General features: G+C 43.9%; 1 protein-coding gene across 4 annotated transcripts in view; it reads left to right on the forward strand.

Annotated features, from left to right (window-relative positions):
- SESTD1 (SEC14 and spectrin domain containing 1) overlaps window positions 1-23,977 on the forward strand; it is a 372,853-nt gene extending 348,876 nt beyond the window's left edge. For all 4 annotated transcript variants that reach the window (XM_078681488.1, XM_078681487.1, XM_078681489.1 and 1 more), the window contains 2 exons: window positions 3,176-3,297; window positions 23,317-23,977. In XM_078681488.1, coding sequence (XP_078537614.1) covers window positions 3,176-3,297; window positions 23,317-23,443 — 249 coding nt within the window. In that variant the 3' untranslated portion in view covers window positions 23,444-23,977. The remainder of the gene's footprint in view (window positions 1-3,175; window positions 3,298-23,316) is intronic.
- Window positions 23,978-25,155: the final 1,178 nt, after the last annotated feature.

Raw genomic sequence — 25,155 nt, forward strand, 5'->3', positions numbered from 1 at the left:
CAATCCTGACCTGAGGTCTGGCACCACCTGACCCGCCTCAAACCTCCAGCCAACTCCTGCAGCCTAAATCCGGAAGGTCACCTCAACCACGACCAGGAGCTGGTAAGAAGATCCGACCCTGAAAGGCACCCCTTCACCCGACGCCCCACGGCCTTGGGTGGCCTAACCAACGGTGCCTAACCAACCCCGATATCCCAACTTACCTCTTGATGTGTGGTCGCACCCAGAAGACCTTAGTCCCTGAGCCTGCAGTGCCTTTGCAAACCGGAGGTTCCCCATTGCAAACAACAGGTCGCCCAATGTCGAAACAGCACCCTGCACCCGGCTGCACTAGTGCTGCTGAGGGTGCACTTTGTTTCCCCCATTTGCCCTGAGCTAAAGTCCAGGATATTTTCTCCCACAACCAAGTGGCCTGCTCCTCAGCAGCCACCAACCAGAGGCCCCCTATCCCCCATTGGATATTATTGGGCCTTAGCACTCTGCACCCGGCCGCCCTAGTGCCGCTGACGGTGTAACAGGAGTGCATCCCTGTCCCTGGGGTACCCCTTAGTCTACCCCTAGAACCTCAACTTCCTCTACCGAATACTTACCCTAAAACCGATAACACTATTTTCCTCCATAGGATAACATTGACTGCTTTTCTTGGAAAAGTTTCTAAGTGTGGGGCTTTAAAACCTAAAGAAATTATTTAAAATTGCACCAACTAACAAATACGATTTTACTTACCTGTTTACAGGAAATGTCTCAGTATAGTATCCAGGTATACTACACTGTGTAAGAAAAGTAATCTTAAAAGTAACTTACCTGTAATTTTATTGAAAATCCTATACAAAGCATATGTACTGTATTTACAAAGCATTACATTTCTCAGAAACAATACTGTAAGTCAAAACAAAGTGCATTTACAAGTGCAATACAAACTGTATATTTACTGCAAAGTATTCATCACTTACCAGTGTCGGGCTTGCTTCGTTCTAGGATATAAAATAACAAAGAATATTTTTATACAGAAACCATTGGTCTGAAGTTCAGACTTTAGGTGTGTGAATTAATTTGCTTACTGAGTGTGTACAACAAATGCTTAACACTGTCCTCTGATAAAGCCTTACTGCTCGACCACACTACCACAAATAGAGAGTGAGGTGCTATCTAACTTTACCTCTGCCTACCTTTGGGGTTTCACTGGACTCTGTACACACTATACATCACTTTGGTATAGTATATACTGACCAGCTTCCTACAAGGGGTGATGTCCAGAAACCAGTTCCAGGATGCTTGTTTCCAGTCCAGGGAGGACCTGGCTTGACAGTTTGGGCTGGAGTGTTCCCTTGAGGAACAGAGTCAAGACTGATTTGCATATGGCTGGGTCCAATTTGGGGGTAGCATGTTGAGCAAAAGAACGATGGATTAAACCCAGATCTTTGTCACTGGGGGTGAATGTTTGTATTGTTCAGCATTCCGTCCATCATTTGTTTCTTTTGGAAATATCGTGGCCCCTTGTGTGTGTCCCAGGTAAGCAACCAAGCAGTTTGCATCTTTTTCCTTATTGTAGTTTCCCCTCTGTGGAGTGGAATTATTTAATTTGTTATTTCGAATTAGTAGATGTGTTTCCAACTTGTTAGAAGTGGCAGTACCTTTGTAACAATTCTATTAAATATCTTTATTTTAAAGTGATAGCATTCTTAATAGTTACATTACCAGGGATGTGAAATACTGTGATCAGCACAATATGGGTACATTTGAGTGTGACAAAAGAATGCTGTTTGAAACTAAAAGTCAGTAAAAAAATGTAAATGGCTTGCTAACCATTGTCAAAATTAATTGCTATTTACTGGAGTGTGTCCTCTAAGCTATTCCTTCGGGTTTTGTGATCCTGGCATGGTTAATTATCTGTCAGCTAAGTCCTAAGCTCAGTGACTGTTTATTTATGAATAACTGCTAATTTTTGGTACTAAGTAGCTGCCACTTGCTCCTTTTGCATCTGCAGTTGAAGACCCCCTTCATGTCAGTGTAGTTCAGGGGTCTTCAACTTTTAAAGTAATAAGAGCTCCGTGTGTTCGATTAAAATCATCTCAGCTACTAATTATTATTAGTATTATACCACATCGGACAAGATGGCATTAGTGGGCATCCCATGCAAGATTACCAGCAGTGAGCACCTCTGCGCATGGTTACTGGCAGTACTGCTAAAAAGGCTTTGTCAATTTGGGATTTCTCTACAGGCATAATATTTACCAGCTACAGTTGTAGTGCCCATCACAAAAGTTATTAATATTAGTATTAGGTCTCGCCAACGCCACGTGATTTATTACTCCGATATCATTAATTTTCATTAGTAAGATGTGCTCGCACAGGGTCTTTAATTGAAATCATAAAAGCATAAAAAGGATTACAGAATAGAAGTATATGTTAAACAGAAATACATACATCATCAAATATGACTATATGACACCATTATTATATACAAAATTGTGCATAAGTTAAACTTATTTCTTGCAAATATCACTGACCATAAAAAATCTGACAGATAGCAGCATATATCCAGAGAAGGTAAGGTTTGCAGAAACAAATATGCTGGGCGGCATTATTTAAACTCTAAAGATTTTAGAACTGGAATAATATAGTGTTTCCTCTGTTCTAAATACAGTTTGAGAAAAAAGCATTATATGCATAGTGCTCTTGGTCACGGGCAGTTATCTAATTTTCTAGGACAACCATTCGTTATAGGAAAGCTGTTTAAACGGGGAAAGATATCCATTTTGAAACACGGAAGTACTCGAATATCGGTTTTAGATATATTTTGGAAATTATGAATTCTGATATAAGCACATTACTTTCTCGAATACACACTGTTCAATTTTGATATTACATACATTAATTCAAACAAATGAAATCTTCTTAGTAGTCTGCGACAGGAGGGCTACTTACAAGTAGCTGGAGAGCACCCAGTAGCTCACAAGCTACTTGTTGGAGACGCCTGGTGAAGTTCTATTTCAAGAGTTTCTGCTTAGTGGGTGACTTTTCAATCCATCGTCTATGGATGGAGAATACCAGAAAAATAGCTTACACCTGAAACGGATGACATCCGGACTGTTCCTTGAATTAAACTTTTTTTTTTTTTTTAACAGTTCTCTTATTTTATTATAATGTTATCATATTCCTTACTTTATTGCAGATTTTACAGTATTGTCCAGATCAACCTGAAGACATCAACGACCTGGACCAATATGATGAAATTGAAGCAGTGGGCAAATCACTTTTGGATAGATTAACTGTGCCTGTCGTTTATCCTGATGGGTAAGACATATGCATATGTGGCATAGTAGTATGGTTTACACAGGTCCACAAAACAATTGCATCACATAAGCAGCAATCTGTCTGTATAAATGTTTGTTTCCATAAAATAGCAAATATTCTGACTGAACCTCTATTATATTGTGAGAACTAATTTTCAAGGCAATACTGCTAGCTAAATAGAAAGGGGTAAGCTGACATGATAAACAGATCACAAATAACACTAATCTTTTTTTGACAAATCTCTGTGTTCTCACACGAAAATATGAATTCATGTATGTTTGATGCTGAATAGTTTTTAGAAGACTCCGCAAGAAAGGGTCGAGGTTGCAAAGGGTACAGAACATTTGTTATCATGTTAGTGTCCCAATTTTAGGTCTCGCGCCTCGCGTTGCAGTGTGCAGCAGTGCTCGTGCAGCGCGAGACCTCTTTTAAGGGGGTTTTGAAAGCTGACCACACGCTTGTGCGTGTGGTTTTGCTCTTGCCGGCTGCCACTGGGTTTCGCGTGTTGTTTTTTTATTTTTAAAAAGGTACTCAATTGGGCAAAGGCGGGCGCAAGTCCTGCCTTTGCTCCGCCCATTCCCACTGGTGTCTTGCACGCGCATCAGCGCGGCACAGAAAACAGGCTCCCTCGCCCCCCCTCCTCTGTGGTGCCCGCACCACTAGTTTTAAATACTGCAAGTCATTCCCCCTCACACAAACGGACCAGGGAAGTTTGGTAAGGAAATGGGAGTGGGGTGTAGTTGAAGAGAATCACTGGAGCCTCCCTTCATAGATGCCAGTCCCCAGGGTAGTAACACTAATGAACCCGGCGGTGTCATTAAACCAGCGAAATGTGCCACCTCTGGGCTGTCGGAGCTGCGCGCCTGATGATTGAACCCCAGGGAGATTCATGGGAATTAGGTCAAATAAATCCCTCTGCTGCTGTAGATTTATTTTCTCTACAGGTGAGTTTGAGACATATGTCGACATCCCATCAGGCAGCGTGGAGGGGCCGAAAAAAGTACTATGCATTCCCAGAGCAAGTGCGGCGCACAAGGAGAGAAAATCAAAGCAACCCAGCGGGACGATAAATACCGCTAGACGTGAAGCTTACGTGGTCGTGAGAGCCCTGCGAGCGCTGTGCTATCCTGCACGCGACCCAGGCAGCCGCTCGCTGGAACCCCCAGGGAGCTATCGCAGGCCTCTGAAGTGGCTGAGCGGGGGCACTGGTAGCTGCCCACAAGCATGAGAGGTTGCAGAAAAGTGTGAAAATCAACACAGTTGCACATGTGAGCACCAACAATCTTCTTCTGCAGTGGTCAATATTTTACAATTATGCGACTGGGAAGAAGCAGGTATTTTAAGGTTCGCTGCAATTTGGGGTGGTGGTCAGTTATTCTGATTCTTACAGCGATAGAGTTCCACAGCTTCACCATTCCAACTCAGAAAGAGCTTCCGCCAGTACCAGAGCTTTCAAAAGAAGAGATGCTCAGGATATCCCTCTGTTGTTTGGAACATATTCAAACGTTCCAGGCGCATGCGATAAACTAACAAGCATTGGCAAAGCCAGTAAGTCTTGCCTATGCCAAGCCTACTGGCTTTCTCAATGTTTTTTTTTTTTTAACTTGCCAGTGAACAAATGTATACTCGTACTTGCAAGCACCATTCGGGCAGCAACAGGCTGTTCAGGGGAAAGAGTGCTGTTTGCAGGGTCATCAGCTCCATCTAGAGTCATCAGTGCCATTTTGTAGACAGTGAAAAAATAGTTGTTAAAAACTATCTGGTGCGTGCAGACAAGTTATTTTTGGGGGAGGGGCGTGGTAAGTAGGACAGGAACACATTTGTGTTACCATTTTATACGATGATACGCAAACAAGAAAACCCATGTTCTCAGACATGTACAAGCGTAGGCGAGAACCATTACTGATATGAGAGCACTGCATTTAAAAGGCAACAACGGAGATGTAAAGGGAGTGGTGCAGATCATGTACAGGTATAGAGAAATACGGGTAATGTGGAAAGCAGTGCTGCGCTTTTAAGTCAGATTTATTCAAAGCAACGATTACAAAGGGCGGGCTAAGGTTAGTTTTTTCACAGCACAAGGAAGCGACTGGAAGACATATAAATGGCATAACAATGCTTCACAAATACTGTTACCATAGCACACCTTGTATGAAACACTCCAGCTGTTAATTTATGGCCCATACATCAAAATATGTTCCGTTGGCTACATGACCACCTGGGAGTTTGGAGGAAACATTCAACTAGTTTCACGACAGTTTCCTCTCAAGTGCCCGTTCCTCACTTAAGTATACATGGAAACCAAGCCAGAACTTTAGCAATATGACTGAAATCCCCAGTTCCCTCCAGAGCCCGTTGCTGACCGGCTTCTGAAAACAATAGCTGCGCTAATTAGATTGTTTCACAGAAGCCAGATACGGATGCTGCTACAAATCAAACAAATGAAAGGAAAGTGATCCGACGCGGAAAGCAGTCGCGTAGCTACGCATTTCCTGCCCCGTGACGGCTGCATTGAAGAGGGATGGGGGTGCTGGTGAGATTACTTCGTATTGTCTGCTGCCCCTTGGCGGCCGGTTGAAGAGCTCTGGGGATTGCTGGCCCGAGACGGCAGGTAAGAGAGGGGAGAGGCCACCACCTCAAAAAAATACCTCCCGGGGAGGACCGCTCCACCCCCTTTGCTAGGCCACTAGGGGATAGAAAAGTTTTTATTCACCAATTTAGGTGCCTACCAAAAACACCAACACGTGTGTTTCAAGATGGAGGAAGATACCGGAAACGTCTGTGGGACTGTAAACAGTTCTACATTCTGCCATACTATGGAGAGAGCCACAGGCAGCGCGAGTGGAAGAGAAAAGAAATAGTGCTTGAATCACATTGGGAGCAGCTGATGGGCACTGATTTAGTTGAATCAATCTGTGCTTGGTCCCTGTGCCACTGAAAGGATTAGAAGTGGCATTTGGTTAGCACTGGCCAATAAAGGAGGCTGCAAAGAAGGGCACCGCAGCCAACAAATGGTAAGCAATGGGTGGGCTCCAAGCCCTTTTTGTAAACAATAGTGTTTCGTAAGCGAGACTCCTGCACTAGCGGGCTCAACCCTAAAAATTATATAGGGATTTTCTGAGTCAAACGGTATACACAGCATAAACATTCATACCATGCTTAACAACCAGAGCTGCCGACCTTGGAGCTGGAGAACCAGGTTCAAGTCTGGCACCGGCTCAACATCCTGTGATTTGGGGCAAATCACTTAATCTCCCTGTGCCTAACAAAAATTAATGTGTCTGTGTGTAATGTCACTAGTGCTCATGTAAAGCGCTCCAATACCTTTGTGTCAAGTTTGCGCATTTATAAGACTGCGAAAAAAACATGAAAAATAAACAATGTAATCTGCACACTGAAGATAACTAAATAATGCTCATTCTGTGGTCCATCGGATGAGATCAATAGTTATCCAATTGAATATATAGGTGTAAATACCAAGTTCTTATCAAAGTTTATGTTCTTTATGCACCCTCAGGTTGACGTTATGAAAACAAAGGAGTAGAGGGATAAGGGAACAGGCTCGAGATCACACTGTGCATGAGTTAGAGAAACCTACACAAGACTTTCAGCTCACAGGACATAAACCAAGTATCATGGTACAGGAAATCACATGCATCCCTCAATCAGATTTAACATTTGACAAAAAAAATACATTTAGGGACAAACAGGAAAATATCAACTATACGTGAATAATTAATTCAGTATCACTCTCTGTGTCAGAGAAATTTGAATCAGAATTTGAGCCTCCCAATTTTCATATAGGGCACCTTTACTCGCAGACCCTAGGTCATGCCTCCATCAGACATGTTGTGTGAAAAAAAAACTCATGAATAAGTGGGCCGTAATGAACTATACTTAAAAAATTAGCCTGAGATCCCACAGTGAGTCTGTTAGAGAAATCTGGATTGGAAAATTAGCTATAACACGAGTGAACAAGCATTTGCTATGCAATAGGTCGCGCATTACTGAATGTTTGAGCTATTGGTGTTGCATTATTATTAGCAATGCCAATAGCTCAAACTTTAATAATGCGAGACCTATTGCATTGCAAATGCTTGTTACAAAGGCAGTAGCAAAAAATCAATGACAGAAAGATTCCAAACTTGACAATGAAGAAATATTTCAGCGCAACATGAAATCCTTTTGTGGTTGGTGAATGTCTGTACATTAATTTTTGAAATATACAATGTCACAGCAAAATAACAATTGTTTATTCTGTGAACCAGGTAATGAAGCAACATTTCTGGGAGGAATCAGCGTATCTGATTGGTTGAGACACATAAATCCTGCCACTGTTTCAAACAGGACGTCCTGGTTTCTCATAGATATTTATATAACTGGATTCCTCACCTTTAGAATATTCCCCAGGCACCAGACTGAATCTAGAGGTTTCACAGCAGTGCTCCTGTGCATGGTTAGGTGGAGTTATGCGGCTCTGCGTTGGCATCGTAATGCCCTGGAAGAGACACATATATGCACACTGACTGTATGCTGACATCATCTCCTTTCTTTCTGCTCCTTGGTACATGAATTCTGTGCTCCGCTCCCTTCGTCAGTTAACACATTATTTCAAAATTGTCTTATCTAGTGTACAAGGGAAATATGTCCCCACTGAATACTATAATAATATTAATATTTTTAGTTTATAATTTAAAAATTGATATCTTCAGTTCTACTTCTTGGATTATTATTTTGGTGTCATTTCATTTATAAGAAAATACTCTATTTTTCGAAATTGGTTAGGGATTTTTCTTGCATTTTGTTTTCACTTTATTACTGCTTTAGTACTCTATAATTATTTTCACATTCCTCTGACTGCTTTTTGCCAAGCTACCAGATAGTTATGCATGGGTTTTACTAGTGATATTGGCGATTCACCCTGAAAAGGATTGTGATTATTAATTGAAGTGGGTTTTACCCCACTCAACTAATGCTACCAATTATGACAAAGTTGAAGAGGGACACTATCCCCATCCCACCACTCTCTGTCTAAAAATAAGGTGAGAGGGCATCAAGGTACAATTTAATCTCTCTTACGATCCTCACTCGATGAGTCAATCCCATAAAAGGCCCTGCTGTTCCCTGAGTTTTTTTTTGAGCCATTGGCAACACCAGAGCTTGTCTTGGCCTTTAGGGGGACCATGCTGCATATTTCTGACACTCAAGTGGCTCCTCTGGGGAGCATTCAGGAATAACTGCTTACGGGTCCACACTCTGCACCATCAGAACCCCTTGAATCCACTTCTGGTTCCACAGGGACTCTGGTACCGACTTCTGCTATGGCTCCAAGATCTGTGATGTTTCCCTCATCATTGACACCGTACCAAAGTCACCAGTGCATGAGGCCAAGCACCTGCCGACTGAGGTGCCCAAACCAAACCAATCTTGACTTCAGTGAGATTGTGCTATGATTCCTCTCCAGCGTACCTGGTTCCTATATGTTCTGACTTGGACAAAATACTTCTACCATGGAGCCTTCCTCATAGTCTCCATCATCTTTTTGACTCAAATTCTGACCAGAGTTTGCCACCACCTCACAATCTTGAGGGTGATGATGGGAACGCTTTACCCCATTATGATGACCACCGTGTACGCATGGATTTGCAGGGGGTGAATGAGCTTGATACTTCTGCTGATGCTGGGTTGATTTTGCCCCTCCACCTCCAACAGAGAAGAGTGCTTCTTTTGCCATTGTGATTAAACATATGGCTGAAGTCATAGCTTTATTTGGCAATGTGATTAGACATGTGGCTGAGGTCCTAGACATGTAACGGCCTTCAATTGATATCAAAACAAATGTCCTTACTGAGCTTTTGCATCCTAGGCCAGCCTCACCTGAGTACTTACTTCCATTTAATGAAGCCCTGACTGACACTTTTATAGACAATTGGGCTGAGATTTACTTTTGCCCACCAATGAACAGGCAAGTGCCAGATGCAGCAGTTGGCACATGGTGACCTAGAGTTTCCTACGTCGAATCGTACTCCTGAGAGTTTTGTTCATGCCTCTACCAGTAAAGTAAATCCTAATATTTTGTCCCACAACTCTTCCAGACAGGGAGTCAAAAAGGGTGGAGGCATTCAGGACATAATTTTCGCTTTTGCCAGCTTGGCATTAATGTCGGTCATGCAGTCTGCCTGTTAGGCCTTAATATGCATGCTCTCTGGGACATGGCCAGCAAGATCTTGCCATCGATGTTCAGGGAATTTTAGGCACTTTGATTCAGAATGGCCATGATGCCGCCAAGTATTTTATTAAGGCTGGCTGTGATACTACAGATTTCTAGGGCTGAGTGGCGTACACGAGTGTGATGCTTCGTGGAAATGAATGGATGCAATCCACTGGTTTACCTGGAGATATGCAGGCATCACTTATGGATACGTCTTTTGCTGGGTCCCTCCTATTTGGTGGGAAGACTGATTTTGCCATCAAATACTTTAAGAAAAACATAGCCACAGCGTGTTTCTTGAGCCTTTCCACCCCTGCCTGTCAGTTTCCTCATCAGTCTTGCTGCTTCGAACTTTACTCTAGACGGCTGTGTACAGACAACGTCATGCACCGCTTACCCCAAAACAGTACTTTTGTGGCAAAGAACAGGTATCATGCAGACATAGGGCAGGTTGCCAGGGACAACGCTCTATTAAAATTTCCACCATTGCAGTATCAGTATCCGAACCACTTTAGTTTGCCCTTAGTGGCACACAACCATCCAGTGGGAGGCAGAATATGTCTTGCTTAAAGAGTTGTTGGCCTTATTGGGCAAAGTGACCATTGGGAGGATACCGTTCTTGGAAGAAGGGTAGGGATATTAATCTTGCTATTTCCTTGCATCGAAGAAGAACTTTGTCTTATTTTAGGTCTACACTCTCTAAATGCATTTGTGTGAAAGGACAAATTAAAAATGCTCACACTTTTCCAAGTTCTGTCTGCCATAGATCAGGGTGGCTAGATGGTTGCCGGCGACATGCAGGATGTTACCAGCATCTCAGTGTAGGCCAGAAGAATTTTCAGTTTGCTGTACTCCCCTTCAACCTTACCAGCGCTCCTCTAATGTTTACAAAAGTGTTGTTGGTGGTTATCGCCCATCTTCTGAATTTGGGGAGATTTGTTTTTCCCTACCTCAGTGGCTGGCATGTTAAAGGCGAGCTCACCATAGTCAGTGGTAGACCACCTCCAGATCACAGCAAACGTCTTGACATCTTTGGTTTCTCCCTCAGTGAGCTGAAGTCACACCTGACTCCTTCATAGAGGCTTCCTTTTATCGAGCTCTTCTGGACAAAGTGCAGTTCCAGCCTTCTTTTCTCTGGATCAACGAGTCCAGGACATTCGGTCTAAAATCCTGATGTTTCAGCCTAGGTCTAGGTATTTGGCGAGTGCGGTTCAGAGCCTTCTTGGCCTGCTAGCATGATACATGCTGCTTGTTCAGTTCACCAGGTGGCATATGCAGGGTCTGCAGTGGGATCTGAACTCTCAGTGGACATTGCACTAAGGAAATGTCGGATGCCATCAAGGTTTCAGAGGAGGCTGCACAAGATCTGCAGTGGTGGCTGCTCGACCCCAATCTGAATATAGGCAGATCCCATTCCCTTCCCCACACAGAGCTGACAGTGGTGAAGGATGCGCCCCTGCTAGACTGAGGAGGTTGTCTGGGATAGGTGCATTCAGAGGACTATGGTGTACGGTGGGAATCCGTCTACACATAAATCTGTCAGAGTTGAGATGCGTGTATTCCTGTACCTCTGCATCAGAGGGTTCCCGACAATTTCTTAGTCTGACCAAGGCAACTGATGTGCATGATATGTTACACTTTAAGATGTGCAATTCATATACAGGTTTTTAAGTTATTTGACCATTCAAGAACTTAATATTACAATCTGTCAAGAATCCCTTTGTAAGACCGGTAGTATGTTATATGTATTGGAACCGTGACTGCTTATTTGTGTAACATATCCAACGTATTACAGTCAAAAAGTCCTCTTAGCACAAGTTCATATCCTATCCTTTCAGACATCCTGAATGCCCCAAGAGACAACTCCACAGTTTCAAAACACTCTCTGCAGATTCAAAAGCCTCTCATTCTCGAAGCTACTCTACAATATGCTTTTTAAGTTGAGACACCTTTGTATCTACTAGATTTCTGTTGTTCATCATTTAAAAAGCATGTCTTTGTCTCATTGCAAACTAATTTCTATACGTATTCATTACATTTTAGGCCCATCTATAGCTGTTTCTTGATCATGCTGTGTTCCCTTCAAAATTGCATTGAATTAGCTACATTTCCATTTCCATGTAATTATTTTGCTCATCTTGCAGGAATGTCATTTGCTTTGTGTTAAGGCTTTTATTTAGGATTGTGGAATAATGCAGTAGCTAGCAATTACTTGGCCTCTTACCTCAGTGTCTCTCTGGGGTGTGGTGAGGGTGAAGGTGGGGTTGGCCTACTATCCCTTGCCTGAGAGAATGTTTTTGGTGTAGTTTGGAAAGTCGTAGCTTTGCCTATGGATTTGTGCAATCGTGGTGCCCATATAGATGCCATTGCGGCAACTGACATCAGTTCCTTTCTTTTCTTAGGATACATCCCGGATTAACGAAGCCACAAGTACCTCCACCTAGCCTAGCTCCATTCCATCAGGTGTCCTCTCCAGCTCTGCTAGAGCCCCTCAACGACTAGTCGATCGTCATCCCCGATCCGGTGCCACTCTGGCACCACTCGACGTTGCTGCGGGGATAAACACCTGGTGCTAAAAAAACAGCGCTACCGGTGCAAATTACCGCACTCCGCTGCTTGCCAAACTCCACGTAGCATGGCAGAGTTTTGGGTCACTTTGCGGAACCGGGCACGGTGCTGCATCTCAACCTATACACTCTTCACCATCATGCATAGAGATTGAATGGCAGCAGTTGAGAATTTTTTATCTTCCTCTCGTAGTATGTGATGTCATCTTGGTAGCCAGGTGTCCTCCTACCAAGATCATCTGTGTCTGCTGATGGGATAAATTTGTGGCTTGCTGTTCCTCGCCACCAGGAGGTGGATCTCCTTTCTGCACATCTATCAGAAGTTTTGTTGTTTGTTCTCTCACTGGCCTAGTAAGGCCTTATCTTGGGCACTGTTAAAGGTTATGTTCGAGGCATATTAGCTGCAGATTACAAACTGTGCATAGATGCCCACCTAGTGTTGGGCCCAGATGTTTGCAGTTTGTTTTTGTTCGAGAAAGTCTTTGGAAGTCACAGGATAGGTGACTCCTCCTTTGGATCATACTGCGCATGGACATCGGCTCCATCCCCAGATTGTTTTTTTCCGACACCGAGCTCGGATGTGTTTCCAGCGCTCCATGTTGGAACCTATTTCCTTCGGCGCACAATCCTCACCAGCTTCGACGGTATTGTTTCAAACGTGTTTCCAGTCGATGCTACTCTTCAACTCCGAAGTTTTCGATTCCGGTCGTCGACGAAGGCCTTCGGGCCTACCTAGGCCTCAACTTCCAGCTTATGAAAAGGACGCCATTTAAAAAGTGTCCTCTTTGTAGGTCGAAGATTCCCCACACAGACTTACATGAGGTGTGTAACCTTTGCCTCTCACCGGAGCACGAGGCCAAAGACTGTTCCGCTTGTGCCTCTTTCCGCTCCAAGAAGACGATCCGAGACCGAAGAGCTTGGAGAACAATGGCTCGTTAATCAGCTCCGATTCCAGACGACATCTTCCAAGAGGGCGTTGACGTCCCAGAACAGCAGCATGGCGTCGACAGCAACTCCGAGGCCGAAGATTCAGAAGTCGAGGACATCACGCCAGCACAAAGGGTCGTAAGTAAGAACGTCGACCCCGACCCTTCCTCGACACATTAAAAAAAGGCTTCGTCACACCCTCGGGTGCACACCGAGACACTACTTCCAATGCCCCACCTTCGAGCTCGGCTAAGAAGCCCACTAAGCCTCAGGCGACTCGGGCTCGAGTCAGCCTGCCCACGGTGCCGGCGCACATCTACCGGCACCGAAAAAGATACCATTGTCGGCCTCCACGACGGCATCAAAACAATCGGCGACGAAGCCTAGTGTTAGCTCCTCGGCACCAAAACCACACTCGGACCCAAGTAAACCCGCTTCGGAGTCGAAAAAATCATCGGACCCGAAAAATCCATCGGAGCCGGAAAAATCATCGGTACTGAGAAAATCATCGGAGCCAAAAAAGGCACATACTTCCCTGGCTAAAGACTCTGTCAAACAACAAGCTTCAAAGCCAAAAGAAGCTCACAGTTCGGTGCCAAAAAAGCCCTCCGCACTTATTTCATCCAGACCCTGCTCAAAAGACTTTGTTAAGGATCCAAACACTGGTCGACTAACTCTTAGTAAAAAAAAAAAAACGACCACTGGACACACCTACACCTGCTCCGCATCCAAAGAAGAAGGACATCGTTACCTCTCCTCTAAGGATTCCTTCTCCTCCTCCTCTCCTCCTCCACATATACCATCACCGCCTCCTCCCCTACCTCAGCACTCCCCTACACCTTCTCCCATAGCAGATGATGACAACAGGGATGAGAGCTCTGATGACACAGATGGTGGTGCAGATAGTGAGCAACCAGATCAGTCTATTCCTCCGGGCTCACCTGACCCTTGGAATGATTATAACACTCCAGACGTCCCTAACGTCCCTCAAGACGACATATATCCCTCTAGGCCTTCCCCCTCAGAAGGCACTATGGGATTTAATCAGTTAGTACACAGGGCTGCACAATATCATGGGGTTGACCTACATACTGACCCTGTAGAAGAAGACTTCCTAATGGATACCTTTGACAACGCACAAAGGTCCGCGTCAATTTTACCCATGCTTAAGGGAGTTATTAAACATGCTCCAGAAGTCTTCAAAGACCCAGTTAGAACTCTGGTCATCAACCCACAAATAGAGAAAAAATATAAAGCTGCCACTTCAGATCCAGCATATATTAAAGGCCCAGCACCATTAGACTCTAATGCACGCAAAAGAGCAAATTCACAAACATCAGGTGAAGCTCCCCCACCAGATAAAGAGTCTAAGCTCCTTGACACATCCGGTAAAAGAACTGCGTCTCAGGCAGCAAACACGTGGCATATTGCCAATGCACAGGCATTATTGGCAAGATACGACAGGGCACATTACGATGAATTAGAATGATTAATGCAGCACCTCCCCGATAAGTATAAAAACAGGGCAAATGAACTTCTCCAAGAGGGTAAAAACATCACTAACACCTCTATTTGTTGTGCACTAGATGCAGCAGACACTGCCTCCCGAGCACTTAATACCAGTGTTCTGTTGCGTAGACACGCATGGCTACGCATTTCAGTGTTCAAACCTGAAGTCCAAAGTGCCATGCTTAGCCAGCCCTTTCATGAGCGACACTTATTCGGACCTAATGTAGACGTATCCCTTGAAAAGATGAAAAAGGATACCTATACAGCCAAATCTATGGGAGCCTTGCAGTCGCAGGCTCCCAGATGCTCATTTCGCCGCTCATCTTACAGGGGTGCCAACAGGGGATACTCTTCAGACACACCCTCTACTTCTTACAAAGCCCCCACACAATCCACCTATAGTAGGGGCTACAAAAGAGGCGGTTACAGAGGTAACCCCAATAAGGGCAGAGGTAAAAACAACAACTCCCGCTCTGCCTCCACCCCTGCCCAATGACTTCCCTTCCCAATGACTTCCCTCCCCTTCCCCTGCCGCATTCCACTCCTGTCGGGGGAAGGCTACAACAAAGCTACCAAAGATGTCAAAAGAGCATTGCTTTACTACATTGAAAGGACACAAACGTTTCATAAAACAAAACAACTTTTTGTGTCTTTTTCACCACCACATAAAGGTAACCCCATATCAGAATCTGGGATAGCTAGGTGGATTGTCAAATGCATACAAATTTGTTACCACAAAGCTAAACATATGTTATCTATTCCTCCTAAAGCCCATTCTACAAGGAAAAAAGGGACTTCAATGGCATTTTAGGGAACATTCCCCTAGACGACATATGCAAAGCAGCTACATGGTCTACACCGCACACATTCACAAAACACTATTGTGTAGATATACAAACTAAACTAAGCATGGGCGTAAATTCCGTTCGCGGAATTTGCGGATTTTCTGCAATTTCGCAGTCCGCGAATCTCGCAAAATTGCAGAAAAATCCACGAAATCGCGTGAGGGACGGATTTTCAAAAACTGAAGTACATGAAGCACTTACAGGGTTACAGTAGGTGCCCAAGTTGAAGATAATTTCTTTGTAACCATTTTTGTAACCATTTTGTAAATGAAATTAACTTCAACTTGGGCACCTCCTGTAACCCTTTAAGTGCTTCCTGAGCGGCGCCTCCAGAGTTGTTGCCTACTTGTAACTATTCTCTGACCCTTGAAGCAGGGTCAGAGAATAGTCACAAGTATGGCACAGTGCTCCAGGCTGTTACAAAAATGAAACCACAACAGGAAGCACTTACTGATAAGGAAGCAGGTGCCGGACTTGAAGCTCAAATTCAGTAACACATTAACCAGCCCCTGGTTGAGGCTGGGCAGGTGTGCTTTCTCCCCATAATCTACAGTGGTGAACCAGAGGGTGCTGTGATGAACCAGAGGGTGGCAGTGATGAACCAGAGGGTGGCAGTGGTGAACCAGAGGGTGGCAGTGATGAACCAGAGGGTGGCGGTGATGAACCAGAGGGTGGCGGTGGTGAACCAGAGGGTGGCAGTGGTGAACCAGAGGGTGGCAGTGGTGAACCAGAGGGTGGCAGTGATGAACCAGAGGGTGTCAGTGATGAACCAGAGGGTGTCAGTGGTGAACCAGAGGGTGTCAGTGGTGAACCAGAGGGTTTCAGTGGTGAACCAGAGGGTGTCAGTGGTGAACCAGAGGGTGGTAGTGGTGAACCAGAGGGTGGCAGTGGTGAACCAGAGGGTGGCAGTGGTGAACCAGAGGGTGGCAGTGGTGAACCAGAGGGTGGCAGTGATGAACCAGCGGGTGACAGTGGTTAACCAGAGGGTGGCAGTGGTGAATCAGAGGGTGGCAGTGATGAACCAGAGGGTGGCAGTGATGAATCAGAGGGTGGCGCTGCTAAACTGCCCGGGAGCCCTGTGGGTGTGAGCCCCCGCGCTGCTGAGCTGCCCAGGGGATGTGAGCCCACGCGCTACTGAACTGCCCCGGGGCCCAGTGGATGTGAGCCCCCGTGCTGCTGAACTGCCCCGGAGCCCTCTCAGTGTGAAAATCATTCGGGCTCAATTGCCTGGGAGCCCTCTGCGTGTGAGCACACATTGTGCTAAGTGCCCCCCTGCCCCCAGTACATATATACCCGTACCGCACATCACCATTATGCTCTTGCACCATGAAGTCTGGTGCCTGGATGCTCCTGATCCGTGTAGGTGGTACCACCGTCTGGTACAGTCAAAATGTTAAGTCATAACTTGCTACACAGCACCAATAAACATGTGTCCCCCCTGGCACCGGTATGCGCATGTACCAGGCGTGGAGCACCCACATGCCACTGCACCCTACTGCCCAGCGCCAGCATATGTCTGTACGGGGCAGTTTAGTATGAGATGGGACATTGTCCAGCAGCAGCAGCTGCATGCGCCTGAACCCACTGAGCAGGATCAGAATGGCTTTGTACCAACATGCGCAGCAGAGCTTTCATGGACATCTGAAGGATTCTGGGGTCCTGTGCCAAACGTATTTTTGCATCCATGAGTTTCCCGAGCGCCATCCCTGTGTAGCTCCTGTGACCAGGAGGCTGCTTTCTCCTCATCTGCTGCTCTGCTCGGTCTCTGACCCTTTATAAACAAGATGCATGTTTACTCGCATAGAAGCTCCGCCCGTTTGGCCCCGTCCACCACACCCTAGCGGTATGAAACGTCTTCCCGCCCGTCCCCACTATAATGGCCAGCTCACTCAAGGGACCTCGGCGCCTTTTGGCGCGCTGGCAAAGTTACAGGCACACGTGGTCACATATTTGTGCAAATGGCACAAAAATCCGCGAATTCGCGGAAAAGTCGCGAACTCGCGGATTTTTTGGCCGTTTCGCACGAATTCGCGGTCCGCGAATTCGCAAATTTCGCCCATACTTAAACTAAACAACAAGCAACTGTGGGCCAAGCTGTACTAAAAACCCTGTTTCAAACCACTGCAACAGATATTGGTGGTCGCCGCTAAATGTGGGTAGTGCTATACAATCTATGCACAGTGTGTAATCTGGAGCTCATATGCCTCGAACGGAAAATGTACTTACCAGTATGCATCTGTTCTTGGCATGTAGAGCTGCAGAGTTACACACGCCCACCCTCCTCCCCTGCTACCTTTATCTGTTCCAGTATTATCTTAATTAGATACAAATTACATGGACAACCTTACTTTTCTTGTAAAACTCCATCACTTCCCTAATGGCGAAAAACAATCTGGGGATGGAGACGATGCCCATGCGCAGTATGATCCAAAGGAGGAGTCACCTATCCTGTGACTTCCAAAGACTTTCTAGAACAAAAACAAACTGCAAACATCTGTGCCCAACACTAGGTGGCCATCTATGCACAGTGTGTAACTCTCCAGCTCTACATGCCAAGAACAGATGCATACTGGTAAGTAGCATTTTCCTTGTCATCCTTCTTGGTCTTCCTGCAGCTGCCAGACCAACCATCCCTGCCTAGGTAACAGTTGTCACTCGTTTTCTGAAGGGCCTCCAACACTTGTTTCTGCCTACCCAGTACGCTCCATGGATTGAGGGGGAGCCGCCAGGACCCGATCGCTGCAATTCTCACAAATTTACGGACACACCACCCATGTCCTGCCCCGCTACTTTGCTGTTCATTTGGACCTAATCACCAATATTAGGACCCACGTTTTCTACATAGACTTGTTATCCCATTTGAGCGTACTGGCGTTACGGACCGATTTGATCACTCGTTAGATTGCCGTAACCTTTACCTTACAAGATAAGTGAGCATCCGCGACTCGGATGATTTCTTTCACTGCTCACGTTTCCTGCCATCAGCTGCCTGATTCAGTATACGGTAGTAGTTTATGAGCTATTCCTCTGATGTACTTGGACCCCACAGAGTTGGAATTATCACCTGCTGTGGGATTACACTGAGCTTGAATTTTCCATACAGCCCTGAAGATTCAAAGATTACTATATCTCTGATGAAACACGTGTGGGCTGGCTTCGTTGTGTAGAACTATCAATTAAACGAAAATACAAGATACCATTGTTGGATTTACACTAATTTATTGTCCTTCCACTAACTGCATTGTCTAATTTCTAATTTGTGTGTGTGCTCGGGACAGTCCTCATCCCTCCCTTCCACGTTGTCCAGAGCACCACTGCCATATCCTTCCAAGGAGGAGGAGAGACTTCGTCACCGGGACCCTAAAATAGCTCTATCCTTCTATATTGATCTCACCAGCGACCACTGGGTGGATAATCAACTCTTCATTGGGTTTGCCAGAGCGAAGAAAGGCAAGTCTGTGCAGAAACGGACCATCTCAAGCGGGTTTGTTCTCTGCATAAAGATCTGCTACACACTGCCGAACAAGCAACCCTCTGAGGGCTGGCATGCCCACTCCACCAGGGCTACATCCGCCGCTAGAGCACTAGTGAGCATGGTGGCTGTCCTGGACATCTGTTATGCTGCTACATGGGCATCCCTTCACATGTTTACCTAACATTACTGCTTTAAAAGTCCGGTACATTGCGATAGGCACTTTGCCCGTTCAGTCCACCATGACCTTTGGTGGGTCAAGTCTGTTCACAGTCCCACCTCAAGGGAGGTATTGCTGAGATATCTAGTCTAAGGTCAGGAATCTTTGGTTTGAAGTCTCTATCAGATAAACAATGTATTTACCTTTGGTAACTGTAATCTGGTAGATACTCTATCTAACAGCAGTTTCCGTACCGGCCCACCCATCCTCTCTGCTTTGGAAACTGAGCTGTTTACCCAAAGGACACCGCCAAATATGGCACACTGGTCAGCAATTTACATTTGTTTTTAAGAGGTGCTGCATTTTTGGCACAGAAAGTTTCACAAAGGAAACTGATGTGAGCGCGCTGGGGTGATGCCTCTATGGGCACCGTGATGTCACTTCCGAAGTGGCTGATGTGGAGCTGAGCAACGCCACCTGCCATCATGCAAAGGTACTGTTCAAGAGTTTCCGAATCCAGTTTGACATCTGGGGAATATTATAAGGAAGGAATCTGCAGTTAGATAGTCGTTCTGCCAGATAAGGCGTTACCAAAGGTAAGGAACTTGTTTTTTTCTTTTATGTCTGCTTCACAATGGGGGAAGTACGTATTGCATCCTTCTGCCTAATCCATGTGATGAGGTTTTTGGAATTCAGAAGTTAGTAGATCTCATTTCAGGAACTGGATTAAAACCATTTTCAGCCTTAGTTGTGCAAGTTAGAGTAGTTGTGATGTAGCTTAGCTGCTATAATATGCGTTGTTCTGCACCTAACCCATTGTCGAGGGAACTGAGGCTGTTCTGACTGTTTTGTGGTTTTCCTTGCTATAGAATTCACTCATCTCGTCTATCTAGTTTCTGTGAACTCTAATTCATTTGTTATTGTTACTGTATCTTGTTTGTCTCACTTCACTCTTGTATCTTACTTCCTCTTATTTTCCATGTTTCCGTGTCCTGATGTTGCTTATTGCCAGCTATAATGTTTCTTTAACTCTCATGGGCCTCAGCTTTCTAGTTCTGATATCCCTGTCTGTGGAGTAACACATTTTAAGGTGCCTTGTTCCCATTGGTAATACTTTTCCTGGCTCCATCTGTTGATATTCAGTGTTTTTTTGGCAGAAGAGCAATATCTCTGCTTATGGAGGACCCACTTCTTGATCGAGCACAGGACTTTGTCAGGGAACATGGTCTGGTATGCACTTTCTTTCTATCCAATTTAATAGTGTGCCTCGAGACCTAGGTTATCGAGCACACAGTTTTCACAGCATCTGTATCCTTGTTGCGCTCATTCGCCCTCACAAAGCCACGGGTTGCTTCACAGGCATCGATCCCCCAGATGATTACATTTCCCTCTACTCCCAGTAGCACCATGTGCTTAATATAATTCTTAAGGTCCTTTTCTAGTTACTTCATGCAGAAGGAATTGACCTAGTATGTCAAGGTGTAGTCACCCTTGCCAGATAACTGATCACAACACTGTATCCTTATTTCATACTATCCCAAATAAGCAGTGTCACAACTGAACATATGTAACCTATCATTACACAGATCAAGGTGTACATTTGTGTTAAAAAAAGAAAATGTTGTTTTGACATCTTAATAATCAAAGTACTTTTGAATGTGAATCTGCTTCTTAAAGACAATTTTATCACATTTACATTTGTAAACATTTGGGTCTTTTTATCGCTCATCTAAGTATCATCCAACTCATTTGATTTTCAGGCCATAATGGACAGAACATTTATGCACCATGTGAAGAGGGGGTCTGTTTATTTGATGTAATCTTGTTTTATTACTTTAACTGCCTTGTTTCCATTTTGGTCATTTAAATATTTGCTAGGTTTTATGAGCTCTGACATTTGAAAGATTGATTCCCCTATTTCAGAGGTTCAAAACTGAGAACCAGGTGACTCACCCACGATAAACTTCCAAGCACATTTCCACAAAATGCTTACTTATTTTTTGTTATTTCTGTTTTTACAGTACATATCTGTCATTTATTTTTTGGTGGGTGTAAAAGGGAGCAAGTGACGTAAGTTGAGAAGCATTATGTAACTCCTTCATCGATTCCCAGATAATGTAAGCATTTGCATCAAGCATGAAATGTTGTGTTCTACGTCTACGTAGACAACTTTATTGTTACTTTTTTATGTGATGGGGAGAAACTGCTAGCAGTGTGCTTGGTCACATGGTATAAGTAACAATGCTTGGTTGTGTACCTGCAGGCAAGTGCCTATGTAGGAATGAGGCAAGAATGTTCCACACATTGCTGGAGTTTTCGGTCAGTGAACACTTTGAGCTCTCAAATACAGCAGACCTAAATTGCAGGATGTTTGACCTACATCCCGCCACCATTTTGTGAGAGGACGGTGTGTTTTCTTCTATACAATCCCTGCCTGGAATGGGCCTTCCTTGGGAAAAGGGGAGGGCTTATACGGACGCACGGGCTGCACTGGTCAATACTAGTCTGATTTGAACCAGCAAATACATTTCTGCAGTCCGTCCTGGCCTCATGCAATTTTTACAGCATAGGGTGCACACACTATAGGTACACATTTGTTGGTGGATAGAAAATGTAGGGGCACTCCACTTTGTGTTGATGCATTACACCAAACCTCGCGGACAGTCTGGTACCGTTCTCAGTTCAAAATTTCCCGTATGCCTGTCAATTTGGTGGGGTTCACACAGCTCGTATCATATTGATCTTGCCTCGCATCATTGCTTCTGGGGCTTCTAGATGAGCAGGAAATGCATAGGAATATGTTAGAGGTTGTTGAAATGCGTTGCTGGTGTGGTCCCTCACTTACAGATTGGTAGAGAAACACTTTTTTTGCTAGAAATAGTGGAGGGTCTTCATCAGTACACGTATCAGAAGACATTTGTTGGCACCACCCTAATGAGCATCATTCTCTGAAAAATCATTTGCAGGCCCAAGTAAGTATATGTGGCAGTGTACCATCAACTGCTCGGTCTGATGTCTAATGTCCAGGAGAATATCTAGGCACATTTGGAAGTGTCAACGCAGTGGAGCAGAATTTGCTATCAATGGGCATGTAACATCAAAGTATCGTTTCTGGCGATAGCAGGCCTCGATTTAGTGTCTGCTTGTAGTGTCACCATGGGACTTGGATGACGCTAGACATGACAATTACAGCTAAAATGAAAAACGCTATCTCAACTGATTTAAAGCCTTGGCCTGTATCAGATTTGATGTTGATTTTCTTTGGCAACTGATGCATTTTGCAGTTCATCGTTGATGACGGTTATTCATAGACAAGACTTCTATGTTTGTGTTGGCATCAATGCTCGCCTTTCTTCAGGACTCGAGCACTGTGCCGTCTGCTCACTTAACTTTTTGGTAGCACTGTTTTACTTCCTATGAGTATTCATTTTACAATTCCATTGATATTTTATTTATCTCAAATTCATAATTGTGGTACTCACATTAAATATTTCTTCGGGCGAATCATTTATTGCCCTGCGTTAAACTTTGTCCTGAATTTGTTTGTGAAGCTGACTTTAAAACAACATGATTTTCTTCAGGGTCACTTAACAGTATGCATTTGATGAATTTTTGAGGGCTGCCAGTGTACCAAATGGCTAGACTTTTCCATGTCCATATTGCACATACTTGGCGATCCAGGACTATCAGCTGTCCCTGTTCTGAAATCTGTTCAGTTTGTAGCCCACATTATGGAACTTCCCATCTCATGAGATCAGGAGAAAGAAGACCTTTTATTGAGTGAATATTTCCCTACTCACTGACGATCCTCATTTAATTTGCAACTTCTAATTCTTTTCTCTTTTTAATATCCATTCATGGTGCCTAAAGGCAATTCTGTTGTAAATGGTTAAATGAGACAAGAAGAAAACTACAAGATTGTCTTGTATATCATTTTTATTAATACTCGGAAATGATATCCCGTTAATATAGCTCTGGGCTGGCATTTTCCTGCAGCCAGCAGAAGCTTTATCGTATGTTTTCTGAATTTGTATAACACACATTCTGTCGTTTGTATTGCAACTTTACTTAAAGTCATTATTTCTCCGTATATTGGTTTATTGTACCTTGCTTTAGACATAAGGGGTTTGGAAACTGTATTCCTTTTTAAGGGTTTACAGAGGCTGGCATGTGATTCAGAAACTAAAGCACACATGTGGTCATTATTTTGTTTTTAGAAGGCTTTAATAAACACGCACACCTGATTACACATTCTGTTTGCAGCAGTTGTGGCAATATGGAGTTTCTTTATATTAAGTGAAATTCATGCATACTGTATTCTTTTCTAGAACTGAACAGTACTTAGGGAGCCCAAGTGACATGGCTTCTACAGCAGAGCACATCAAGGAGAAGATGAGGCTGGTTAGCCTGAAAAGACAGCAGTTGAATGATCCTGATGCTGACCCAGAGAGCTAACAGTTCAGACTATTAACCAATAAAAAGACTATGTACTTTCCATCATAAGATCCCCCGATTACATGATGTTGCATAATAAACAAAACATTTCACAGCCATTTTGCAACATGCTGATCTCCATTTCGACTTCATCTATTAGCTACCATTTGTTCATCTTCTGTGAAATCATACTCGTAAGTATTTCATGGGAACGGATTGTACCATTGCACTGAAAGCTCTGACCTGCCAGTTGTGTAAATAGCTGACATACATTTTGAATGCTGATACTGAAAGTCCCATGTTATAAAATAAATGCTTTTAAAACCAAGATGACGTTAAGCTATTGGACTGTGAGTATATTACTTGTTGTTTGTTGACAGTGTTGTCTCTATTATTTTGTCCTCCATATCTTTAAAGGTGTCCTTTTTATTGTGCCAATAATCAATCTGCCTTCAACTGTTTGATATATCAAATTTATGAAACAGATGTTTACCTACATGTACTGATATTGTATTTAAAGCTGTTTGTGCTAAATAAAACTCCTTTTTAATATCGTATTTCAGATGTTTACTTTTAACCATTTGCATCCTTAAATACCCTTGTCTCCCCTTTGTTCTGCAACTATTTTCCTTGGTTATTACAGGTATGTGCAAGTGTGCTGAAGGGTAGTATGTCACTCGAACTGTACTACAATGTTATTCTTACAGGTTTGGTCAAGATGCTAGTATTGTTAATGCACATGTCTTCAATTAGAGCGGATGAGTTTTTATGAAACCTGTTGATCATAAACATTTTTATCCTTACACAGCACTTCTAAATGGCAGTGTCACCAATACATTGATTGTATGTGTTTTGTATAATTATATGTTAATATTGTTTGTGACCTGCTGTAGGAAACTGGCTCTATATATACTATACCAAAATGAGGTATAGTGTGTAGAGAGTCCAGGTGACCCCAGAGGTAGGCAGAGGTTAAAGTTAGATAGAACCTTACTCTCTATTTGTGGTAGAGTGGTCGAGCAGTAAGCAGTATCAGAGGGCAGTGTTAAGCATTTGATATACACACTTGGGGCCATATGTATGAAACTTACATTTTGCGATTCTGAAATAGCGATTTTTAGAGAATCGCTATTTGAGAAATGCAAAATGTTTTGTATGTAGGATTTGCAAATAATTTTGCGAATCCTACATATTACTTAATTGCGAATCTCAAATTGCAATTCACAATTAAGGAATACCTCTCCATTCATTCTATGGGCCAAGAGGCCCATAGGAATGAATGGGAAGACATTCTCAAGTTGCGATTCTCAATTATAGAATCGCAAATTGAGAATGCAATCTCAAGGGTGCCAGGGTGTCAAAAGGACACCCTGTTGCACCCCTGAAATGTGCATGTGTGCCACATGGCACTTTGAAAAATGCAAAAAAGTGCATTTTTCAAAGAAATAGCAAATTACCACCAACTTGAAGTTGGTGGTAATTTGCGATTCCTTATGGCCAAATTGCACTTTTTCTGGGTCTCATACATTGCATTTTAGGAATCGCAATTTGCAATTCCATAAATGCAGTCGCAAAATAGGAAATCGCAAATTGGCTATTCCTTATTTTGCGAGGCTGTTTTGCTTACATACATAACACTTAGCTATTTTGCGATCGCAAACGCCGAAATTCTGCGAATGACGGCGTTTGCAATTGCAAAATTGCCTTCATACATATGGCCCCAAGTCAGCAAA

Source organism: Lissotriton helveticus, chromosome 3_1 (genome assembly GCF_964261635.1).
Source record: "Lissotriton helveticus chromosome 3_1, aLisHel1.1, whole genome shotgun sequence".
Lineage (NCBI taxonomy): Eukaryota > Metazoa > Chordata > Amphibia > Caudata > Salamandridae > Lissotriton > Lissotriton helveticus.